We start from the raw sequence: 12,018 nt of genomic DNA, 5'->3' as shown, positions 1-12,018 counted from the left end.
GAGTCTATGGTTGTTTGTGGGGGAAAGGGGTTGAGTGTTTATGAGTGTGTGTGCATGTATGTGTGTGTGTGTATGTGTGTGTGTGTGTGTGTGTGTGTGTGTGTGTGTGTGTGTGTGTGTGTGTGTGTGTGTGTGTGGGTGTGTGTGTGTGTGTGTGTGTGTGTTTGTGTGTGTGTGTGTGTGAGTGTGTGTGTGTATATATCACAACTGTTACGAGGGAGTAAAATATGTTAGGGACAACATTGGATGAATCACAATTATTATTTGCTAAAATAATAATTGCTTGCCAAAATGTAATGTTTGTAATGGCAATACTGGTAAGCAGTAACAATAAACTGTCTACATTCCTACAAATATGAATAGCTAATTATAGGAAATTAAGATAAACAGGATTTTAAAATATATATATGTTTTTTTAATAGCTATATTTAAAACAAATTGAGGTGAGGGAAATGGAAACGCTTTTGGCGTTTGATCTACTGCTTTTCTGTGGGTGGCACTGTGTGCTCTTTTCGAAGGATGGGTTCCGGTCTCTCTGGGGCCATGGGATCCGGGGGTTCGGGGGGGGTCTGCCATTCATTGGGATGATAACCCAACTCGGCATGAGGAGGGGTTTTAGCAGGTGGAATAGTGGGGAACAATTGGAGGTTTAATTAGTAGCAATGCAAATATTATGGTACAGCTATATAGACACTCAATCATTATGTTACTTTTTAATGGCACGTTTACAAACATATATTATGATAAATATAATTGAAACTTGTTTCTCATTATGATAATTTGTGAAATAAGTATAGCCATTTAAATTTGTAATGGCTTAGCAGATAATAAGAAAAGACGATCAGTTTTTACCTGGCTAAAAGAGAAGGAATATAATATCTATTGTTTACAGGAAACTCATTCAACAATTTTAAATTAAGTTTTGTGGAAAAAGGACTGGGGCTGTCAAAATATATTTCTCCCATCGGCAAAGAAATTCAAAAGGGGTATATTAATAGTAACAGTAATTTTGATCCAAATGTGCAAATTGTCCAAACAGATCCTCAAGGTAGATGGATGATTTTACATATGTTATTGGACCATAAACAGATACGGTTTATTAACCTGTACTGTTCAAATAATGATGATCCAAGATTCTTTTAAAAAATATATGAGAATTTATCAAATCTACAAGCTACACAAGTATTATTGTGTGAGATTATAATATGGTTTTAAAGTACTTCCTATTTCAAAATATTGTTCAGTGATTCATGAGTGACTCCATCCTTCGTAAAAAGTTTCAGTAAAACAAATTTGGTAGCATTTCGATGTTGAAGATTGAAAAATAATAGTCTGGCTTTTTATGGTGTTTCATTTGCAGTGGCTTCTTCCTTGCTGAGTGGCCTTTCAGGTTATGTCGATATAGGACTCGTTTTACTATGGGTATAGATACTTTTGTACCTGTTTCCTCCAGCATCTTCACAAGGGCCTTTAGTGTTGTTCTGGGTTTGATTTGCACTTTTCACACCTAAGTACGTTCATCTCTAGGAGACAGAACGCGTCTCCTTCCTGAGCAGTATGACGGCTGCATGGTCCCATGGTGTTTATACTTGCGTACTATTGTTTGTACAGATGAACATGGTACCTTCAGGCATTTTGAAACTCCAATCTAACTGTATATAAACTTCCGACTTCAACTGTAGGTATTTTTGGTAAAGCGCATCTTCAGCTGTTTACATATCAATCAGTATGGCGACTAAGTCAGGGAAAGCTAAATCTAAGTCTAGATATACAGATGTACACACAATTTTAGAAGAAATTGATCGGGAAAATGAGACAGAGATTGTTGGAGGACGATTCATTTAGCTAGCATAGCTTTGATTCCCAAATGGAGGAATATTTTTTGACGGAGAGGACATCGTTTTGGGCTGGTAAGTTTTTCTTATGCCAATGCCGTTGTTTGAAATTAATAAGGCCCACAAAAATGGCCAAAGTGAAATGGAGACAGTAGATACAGCTGGTCTGTCATAATATAATAAAGACAGTAGATCTAGCTGAAATGTCATAATATAAAATTGACAGTAGATCTAGCTGGTCTATCATAATATAAATGAGACAGTAGATCTAGCAGGTCTATAATAATATATTCAACCTTATGTTCCCTGTACTCTATATATATATCTGTTTATTATACCTGTTGTTACAGGGCTCATATGTGAAACTAACACTCTTTCACAGTGACACTGACTCCGAATGGGAGCCCCCAGTGCCAAGGTGTCCATCCCCCACTGAAGCTGGTTCATCCAGCTCCTGCCACAAGTGATGTTCATCTGCCCAAATTTATTTCTGCAGGCATGGATGTGCCTCAGGGCCAAAATGGCACAGCATGGAGGCGTCGCTGTGTTCTTTGCTAAATGAAGCCCCCCATCAACTGCACCACATGCTTGGTGACCCTCTGCTTTACAGCAGAAAGAGACTGCTATGGCACCTGGCATCAGCAGCACAATATTGTGTAGAGGACTGAGGGTCTTCCAAATATTGAAAGTGTTATTTTGTAAATGTATATATATTTTTTCATGTTTTTTCTCCATTTTTTGGGGGGCTGTTTTGGTATTTTGTATATAGTTATTCCGTTCAAAATGTATAACTTCACCAATTTGGCCACTTGGATACATTTGGGCTACTTGTGTGGGACACCTGGGTGACTTCATGATAAATGTACTGTTGCCCTCTAATGTTTTTCACTGAAATTGTCCCCATCATCCTATCTGAATGATTGTTTTGTCTTTTAAAGATGATGATACAACAATAAAAATGAAAAAACGTATGCTTTTTTCATTGTATTATCTAAACCAGATCTATTGTGTTATACTGTATTTTCCTACATTCAATTCACATTTACACAAACTTCAGAGTGTTTTCTTTTAAATGAAATCAAGAATATGCATATCCTTGGTTCTGAGCCTGAGCTACAGGCAGTTAGATTTGGGTATGGCCTGAGCTACAGGCTAGGTTAGATTTGGGTATGTCTTCAGGCGGAAATTGAAAAAAGTAGGGGGGTAGCTGTAAGAGGTTAACCTCTTTGGGATAGGGGGCAGCATTTTCACATTTGGATAAATAGCGTGCCCAATTTCAACTTCCTGCTACTCATGCCAAGAATATAAGATATGCATATTAGTAGATTTGGATAGAAAACACTCTGAAGTTTCTAAAACAGTTTGAATCATGTCTGTGAGTATAACAGAACTTATGTAGCAGGAAAAACCCAGAGGACTAACCATTCAGAATTTCTTTTTTTTGAGGTCACTGTCTATTCAATGAGTTTTCATTGGGAATATAGATTTTTAAGGCACTTGCAGTTTCTACCGCTTCCACTGGATGTCACCAGTCTTTGGAAATTGGTTGAGGTTATTCCTTTGTGTAATGAAGAAGTACGGCCATCTTGGATCAGGGTAACGTTATGTGTAGTTTGAGAATTGCGCAAGACTAAAAAAGTAGTAGTTTGTGTGTTAGGGAGAGTGAATGAGGACCCAAAAGCGAACTAACTTAAACAGAGCTTCTTTAATAACCAAACATAGGTAGGCTCAGATAGACCGGCAGATTCCGACAGGACAGGACAAGGTTACAGCAAACATGACGATAGTCTGGCTCAGGCATGAAACACAACAAACAAGAATCCGACAAGGACAGGAACAGAAACAGAGAGAGATATAGGGACCTAATCAGAGGGAAAAAGGGAACAGGTGGGAAACGGGGTGAATGGGTAGTCAGAGGAGACAAGGAACAGCTGGGGGAAAGCGGGGGAGAAAAGGTAACCTAACAACGACCAGCAGAGGGAGACAGGGTGAAGGGAAAGGACAGAGACAAGACACAACATGACAGTACATGACAGTACCCCCCCACTCACCGAGCGCCTCCTGGCGCACTCGAGGAGGAAACCTGGCGGCAACGGAGGAAATCCTCGATCAGCGCACGGTCCAGCACGTCCCGAGAGGGAACCCAACTCCTCTCCTCAGGACCGTACCCCTCCCAATCTACGAGGTACTGGTGACCACGGCCCCGAGGACGCATGTCCAAAATTCTACGGACCCTGTAGATGGGTGCGCCCTCGACAAGGATGGGGGGGGGGGGGGGGGGGAAGACGAGCGGGGGCGCGAAGGACGGGCTTGATGCAGGAGACATGGAAGACCGGGTGGACGCGACGAAGGTATCGCGGAAGAAGAAGTCGAACTGCGACAGGATTAATGACCCGAGAAATACGGAACGGACCAATGAACCGCGGGGTCAACTTGCGAGAAGCCGTCTTAAGGGGAAGGTTCTGAGTGGAGAGCCAAACTCTCTGACCGCGACAATATCTAGGACTCTTAGTTCTACGCTTATTAGCAGCCCTCACAGTCTGCGTCCTATAACGGCAAAGTGCAGACCTGACCCTCTTCCAGGTGCGCTCGCAACGTTGGACAAAAGCCTGAGCGGAGGGGACGCTGGACTCGGCGAACTGAGATGAGAACAGCGGAGGCTGGTACCCGAGGCTACTCTGAAAAGGAGTAGCCCGGTCGCAGACGAAGGAAGCGAGTTGTGGGCGTATTCTGCCCAGGGGAGCTGTTCTGACCAAGACGCAGGGTTACGAAAAGAAAGACTGCGTAAGATGCGACCAATAGTCTGATTGGCCCGTTCTGCTTGACCGTTAGACTGGGGGTGAAAGCCGGAAGAGAGACTGACGGAAGCCCCAATCAAACGGCAAAACTCCCTCCAAAATTGAGACGTGAATTGCGGACCTCTGTCCGAAACGACGTCTGACGGAAGGCCATGAATTCTGAAAACATTCTCGATGATGATTTGTGCCGTCTCTTTAGCAGAAGGAAGCTTAGCAAGGGGAATGAAATGAGCCGCCTTAGAGAACCTATCGACAACCGTAAGAATAACAGTCTTCCCCGCTGACGAAGGCAGTCCGGTGACAAAATCTAAGGCGATGTGAGACCACGGTCGAGAGGGAATAGGAAGCGGCCTGAGACGGCCGGCAGGAGGAGAGTTACCGGACTTAGTCTGCGCGCAGACCGAACAAGCAGCCACGAAACGACGCGTGTCATGCTCCCGGGTGGGCCACCAAAAACGCTGGCGAATGGAAGCAAGCGTACCCCGAACGCCAGGGTGGCCGGCTAACTTGGCAGAGTGAGCCCACTGAAGAACGGCCAGACGAGTAGGAACGGGAACGAAAAGAAGGTTCCTAGGACAAGCGCGCGGCGACGGAGTGTGAGTGAGCGCTTGTTTTACCTGCCTCTCAATTCCCCAGACAGTCAACCCGACAACACGCCCCTCAGGGAGAATCCCCTCGGGGTCAGTGGAGGCTACTGAAGAACTGAAGAGACGAGACAAAGCATCAGGCTTGGTGTTCTTAGAGCCCGGACGATAAGAAATCACGAACTCGAAACGAGCGAAAAACAGCGCCCAACGCGCCTGACGCGCATTAAGTCGTTTGGCAGAACGGATGTACTCAAGGTTCCTATGGTCAGTCCAAACGACAAAAGGAACGGTCGCCCCCTCCAACCACTGTCGCCATTCGCCTAGGGCTAACCGGATGGCGAGCAGTTCGCGGTTACCCACATCATAGTTACGTTCCGACGGCGACAGGCGATGAGAAAAATACGCGCATGGGTGGACCTTGTCGTCAGAGAGGGAGCGCTGAGAAAGGATGGCTCCCACGCCCACCTCTGACGCGTCAACCTCGACAACGAACTGTCTAGAGACGTCAGGTGTAACAAGGATAGGAGCGGATGTAAAACGATTCTTGAGGAGATCAAAAGCTCCCTGGGCGGAAACGGACCACTTAAAGCACGTCTTGACAGAAGTAAGGGCTGTGAGAGGAGCTGCCACCTGACCGAAATTACGGATGAAACGACGATAGAAGTTCGCGAAGCCGAGAAAGCGCTGCAGCTCGACGCGTGACTTAGGGACGGGCCAATCAATGACAGCTTGGACCTTAGCGGGATCCATCTTAATGCCTTCAGCGGAAATAACAGAACCGAGAAATGTGACGGAGGAGGCATGAAAAGTGCACTTCTCAGCCTTCACAAAAAGACAATTCTCTAAAAGGCGCTGGAGGACACGTCGAACGTGCTGAACATGAATCTGGAGTGACGGTGAAAAAATCAGGATATCGTCAAGGTAAACGAAAACAAAGATGTTCAGCATGTCTCTCAGGACATCATTGACTAATGCCTGAAAGACAGCTGGAGCGTTAGCGAGGCCGAAAGGAAGAACCCGGTATTCAAAGTGCCCTAACGGAGTGTTAAACGCCGTCTTCCACTCGTCCCCCTCCCTGATGCGCACGAGATGGTAAGCGTTACGAAGGTCCAACTTAGTGAAAAACCTGGCTCCCTGCAGGATCTCGAAGGCTGAAGACATAAGAGGAAGCGGATAACGATTCTTCACTGTTATGTCATTCAGCCCTCGATAATCTATGCAGGGGCGCAGAGACCCGTCCTTCTTCTTGACAAAAAAAAAACCCCGCTCCGGCGGGAGAGGAGGAGGGGACTATGGTACCGGCGTCAAGAGCTACAGACAAATAATCTTCGAGAGCCTTACGTTCGGGAGCCGACAGAGAGTATAGTCTACCCCGGGGGGGGGGTGGTTCCCGGAAGGAGATCAATACTACAATCATACGACCGGTGTGGAGGAAGAGAGGTGGCCCTGGACCGACTGAACACCGTGCGCAGATCGTGATATTCCTCCGGCACCCCTGTCAAATCACCAGGCTCCTCCTGTGAAGAAGAGACAGAGGAAACAGGAGGGATAGCAGACATTAAACATTTCACATGACAAGAGACGTTCCAGGAGAGGATAGAATTACTAGACCAATTAATGGAAGGATTATGACAAACTAGCCAGGGATGGCCCAAAACAACAGGTGTAAAAGGTGAACGAAAAATTAAAAAAGAAATGGTTTCATTATGATTACCAGAAACAGTGAGGGTTAAAGGTAGCGTCTCACGCTGAATCCTGGGGAGAGGACTACCATCCAGGGCGAACAAGGCCGTGGGCTCCTTTAACTGTCTGAGAGGAATGTCATGTTCCCGAGCCCAGGTCTCGTCCATAAAACAGCCCTCCGCCCCAGAGTCTATTAAGGCACTGCAGGAAGCTGACGAACCGGTCCAGCGTAGATGGACCGACAAGGTAGTGCAGGATCTTGAAGGAGAGACAGGAGTAGTAGCGCTCACCAGTAGCCCTCCGCTTACTGACGAGCTCTGGCCTTTTACTGGACATGAAGTGACAAAATGACCAGCGGAACCGCAATAGAGACAGAGGCGGTTGGTGATTCTCCGTTCCCTCTCCTTAGTCGAGATGTGGATACCTCCCAGCTGCATGGGCTCAGCACCCGAGCCGGCAGAGGAAGATGGTAGTGATGCGGAGAGGGAGGCGACGGAGAGCGCGAGCTCCTTTCCACGAGCTCGGTGACGAAGATCAACCCGTCGCTCAATGCGAATAGCGAGTTCAATCAAGGAATCCACGCTGGAAGGAACCTCCCGGGAGAGAATCTCATCCTTTACCTCTGCGCGGAAACCCTCCAGAAGACGAGCGAGCAAGGCCGGCTCGTTCCAGCCACTGGAGACAGCAAGAGTGCGAAACTCAATAGAGTAGTCTGTTATGGATCGATTGCCTTGACATAGGGAAGACAGGGCCCTGGAAGCCTCCTCCCCAAAAACAGATCGATCAAAAACCCGTATCATCTCCTCCTTAAAGTCCTGATACTGGTTAGTACACTCAGCCCTTGCCTCCCAGATTGCCATGCCCCACTCACGAGCCCGTCCAATAAGGAGAGATATGACGTAGGCGACACGAGCAGTGCTCCTGGAGTAAGTGTTGGGCTGGAGAGAAAACACAATATCACACTGGGTGAGGAACGAGCGGCATTCAGTGGGCTCCCCAGAGTAACACGGCGGGTTATTGATTCTGGGCTCCGGAGATTCGAAAGCCCTGGAAGTGGCCGGTGGATCGAGGCGGAGATGGTGAACCTGTTCTGTGAGGTTGGAGACTTGGGTGGCCAGGGTCTCAACGGCATGTCGAGCAGCAGACACTTCCTGCTCGTGTCTGCCTAGCATCGCTCCCTGGATCCCGACGGCTGAGTGGAGAGGATCCGAAGTCGCTGGGTCCATTCTTGGTCGGATTCTTCTGTTAGGGAGAGTGAATGAGGACCCAAAAGCGAACTAACTTAAACAGAGCTTCTTTAATAACCAAACATAGGTAGGCTCAGATAGACCGGCAGATTCCGACAGGACAGGACAAGGTTACAGCAAACATGACGATAGTCTGGCTCAGGCATGAAACACAACAAACAAGAATCCGACAAGGACAGGAACAGAAACAGAGAGAGATATAGGGACCTAATCAGAGGGAAAAAGGGAACAGGTGGGAAACGGGGTGAATGGGTAGTCAGAGGAGACAAGGAACAGCTGGGGGAAAGCGGGGGAGAAAAGGTAACCTAACAACGACCAGCAGAGGGAGACAGGGTGAAGGGAAAGGACAGAGACAAGACACAACATGACAGTACATGACATTGTGATCCTCCTGTATTGAAAACAGATAGACCCGTCTTCAATTTGATGGATTATTAACGTTTAAAAATACCTAACGTTGTATTACAAAAGTAGTTTGAAATGTTTTGGGAAAGTTTACACGTAACTTTTGAGATATTTTGTAGTGACGTTGCGCAAACTGTTTTTTATTTACTCAGGGGACCATTATTAGCATGTTTTAACTTTGAAAAGGCTTTTGATAAATTACGACTGGAGTTTATATATAAATGTGTGGAATATTTCCATTTTGGAGAATCTCTTATAAAATGGATTCAAGTTATGTATAGTAACCCTAGGTGTAATATGAAAAATAATGGCTACATCTCAGAAAGTTTTAAACTGTCAAGTGGAGTAAAACAAGATTGTCCACTATCGTCATATCTATTTATTATATCGAACTGTTAGCTGTTAAAATTAGATCCAACAATAATAGTAAGGTATTATAAATCCCTGGCTTAAAGAGAAAGGTGACATTGTGCATTGATGATTCATGTTTTCTTTTAAATCCACAATTATAATCCCTCCACAGCCTCATAGAGGATCTAGATACTTTTTATAACCTCTCTGGATTAAAACCAAATGATGATACGTGTATTATGTATTATATTATGTATTGGATCAATAAAAAAACTACTTTTACATTACCCTGAAGTTTAGCAATAAAATGGTCTGACAAGAGATGTGGACATACTCGGTATACATAGACACAAAGGCTTGCAGTCTGTTTTGGAATGGGTGGCCAGTAATAAACTGGTCCTGAACATCTCTAAAATAAAAAGCATTGTACAAATCATTCCCTAAGTTCTATACCTCAGCTGAATCTGGTAATGAATGGTATGGCTGTTGAACAATTTGAGGAGACTAACTTGGTGCTACTTTAGATTGTAAACTGTCATGGTCAAAACATATAGATTCAATGGTTGTAAAGATGGGAGAGGTCTGTCATCAATCCATGGAGCCTCAACAGGTGCATGTTTATCAATAATTGGAAGATGCAATTTCATAAATTCATCAAGGGCAGTGTCTGGATGCTCATTATTAATCACATGAGACCAACAAATATTTTTAACATCATCCAAATGAGAGTCACAGCAAAATATTTTGCATGATCTTTTATACAATATTTTAGGACCAGTTTTTGGAACTTTGGCTTTCCTAGATCACTGCTTCCAATGGGTACAGATACAGCTTTAGAACAAAGATGTGATCAATAAACATGTGATCAATACATGGACTCACTCTGTGTCCAATAATAGTGTTAAACATGATTTTTGAATGACTACCTCATTTCTATACCCCACACATACAATTAACTGTAAGGTCCCTCAGGCGAGCGGTGAATTTAAAACACAGATTCAACTACAAAGACCAGGGATGTTTTCCAATGCCTCTCAAAGAAGGGCACATATTGGTAGATGGGTAAAAGTATTTGTTGTATTCGGCGCATGTGACTAATAACATTTGATTTGATTTGATGCACAAAGTGATTTTATTATTCTGTGACACAAATAAAGTGGTCTTGTTTCAATTATATGAAATTCTGTAGTATTTTTTCATGTTGAGAGACATAAATCCGGCTGAGAATATCACAGTGAGATGACACCACAACTGTGGGATTTGCTAGACTGACGCCTGTTTACCAGGCTGGGCTCCATCACTCAGAGGTAGAGCAAATTTACTATTTTTCTGGGTAGGTCAGAAAATGTGACACATCACTCTTTGCAAATGTGGGGTCTGAAATCTGACAGTTCAAGTCAGCTCCACTGACAGAATGGTAACAGAGAGCGCACCAATTGGGTTTTCTGGCACTATAAGGCACAGGACTCTATGAAGTTCACAGAGCGCTTTGTACACCAAAATGTCATTTGGACCACTCACAGCCCCCCTTATAGGAGACATAACATCTGAGAGGTAAAACATTAAATATTGTCTGTTGGTGTAACAAAGGCCAACCACAAAAATGATAACCTCTTGTTTTTTTTTGTTTTTTAAAAACTTTTTGCACCCAGCTGCTGTATTGTAGGTGCACATTCTGTTTAACAGTTCCATTTAATTAGTTCCAGATGCTCAAGTTTAAAGCACACATTTGGGACATTCCCAAGTCAATGCATTAATCAGGAGTAGACTGTGCATCACACATTAATAAAGACTATCGCACATCCCCTTACACTGTGTACAAGACAGTAGTTTTGGAATTGTTAGTTAGATTACTTGTTGGTTATTACTGCATTGTCGGAACTAGAAGCACAAGCATTTCGCTACACTCGCATTAACATCTGCTAACCATGTGTATGTGACAAATAAAATTTGATTTGATTTGATTTGACATTGACTTCACAGACATGGAAATAGACTGTGATAAAATAAAACTTCCACTGTGGTCTCAGCCACCTGTTCTCCCTTCCCTGAGAAGCACTCTTCATGGCTGCTACTTCAGGAGAGTAGAAATCACTGGCCTTCATAATTGGCAGCCGCTCATCTCTACTCTATACCTCCCTCCTTTGATGTTTAGACTGAAGCTAACCATTTGCACGTCTCCACTCTTGATTTCCCTGGATGCAATTGTAACACAAGTAAAGTGCATCCAATTTTTGTAGAATGGATTGTACATTATTCAATAGATTGTATGTTATTGCAATAAACAGAAATATGACGTTTTCCTATTTTGGTGAGTGTTTCTTCTATCTTTGGCACCAGGGGGTAATGTCTGCACTTACCACCTTCGTTTCCTCCCACGATGGAGTAGAAGATGGTCTGGTTGATGACGGCTGCCAGGATGCTGCCCACCGGTCTGCCTACTGGGGACAGCTCACTGACAGGAGCAAACCTGCAGACAAAGACAGAGACAGAGATGGAGCGGACATGACTAAATATCCCTGGACACTTTACCACTGAGAACTTCCACTGAGAAAAACAATTGTGAAAAAAATAATAATCTGACAGTATGCTCCTTCCCACCACATTTAGCAGACACACTGTTGAATATGGCACATACAAAACTTTCACTAAACAAAACCATATTCACACTTTTACAAGTTTCTACAATAGCAATTAGCACTTTATTTAAACCTGACAAGTTCCAGTGCACATTAAGTCTGTGTCTTTAAGTAAAAATGTTGACATCTTTTAAAAACACTTAAAATAAGGGCTGTGTTTTCATGTAGGCTGTTGTTTTGATACCCATGTACATCTCTCTTGGACAAGTTGACTTTTATCAATATATTTGCTGTATTTACCCTCCCAAAATTAAATTATAATTAGCTGCTAATGTGGCTATTATAAAGAGCTACAAATGCCATGATGCTCTGGATGAAACTGCTGAATAGAGGCAAATCTCAGACCAACCTCGAAACCAAACAAGGGTGGTCTATGGTGATACTGTACATGGGGTGGGCTGAGAGTGGCTGAGGGGTGGGATTAAAGAGTTTATACAGTGCCTTGCGAAAGTATTCGGCCCCCTTGAACTTTG

The 12,018-nt window shown here is 44.1% G+C and overlaps 1 protein-coding gene across 1 annotated transcript in view; it reads right to left on the bottom strand.

Annotated features, from left to right (window-relative positions):
• Window positions 1-12,018, bottom strand: part of LOC110502464 (protocadherin-15-like) — a 278,820-nt gene that overhangs the window by 53,667 nt on the left and 213,135 nt on the right. Inside the window, exon 25 of the mRNA XM_021580491.2 lies at window positions 11,267-11,376. Within this exon, the coding sequence (XP_021436166.2) occupies window positions 11,267-11,376 (110 nt within the window). The remainder of the gene's footprint in view (window positions 1-11,266; window positions 11,377-12,018) is intronic.

The sequence above is a fragment of the Oncorhynchus mykiss genome, chromosome 23, assembly GCF_013265735.2.
Source record: "Oncorhynchus mykiss isolate Arlee chromosome 23, USDA_OmykA_1.1, whole genome shotgun sequence".
In the NCBI taxonomy this organism is placed as follows: domain Eukaryota; kingdom Metazoa; phylum Chordata; class Actinopteri; order Salmoniformes; family Salmonidae; genus Oncorhynchus; species Oncorhynchus mykiss.
The sequence above is the reverse complement of the archived record's forward strand: the minus strand, read 5'-3'. Positions and strand labels throughout refer to the sequence as shown.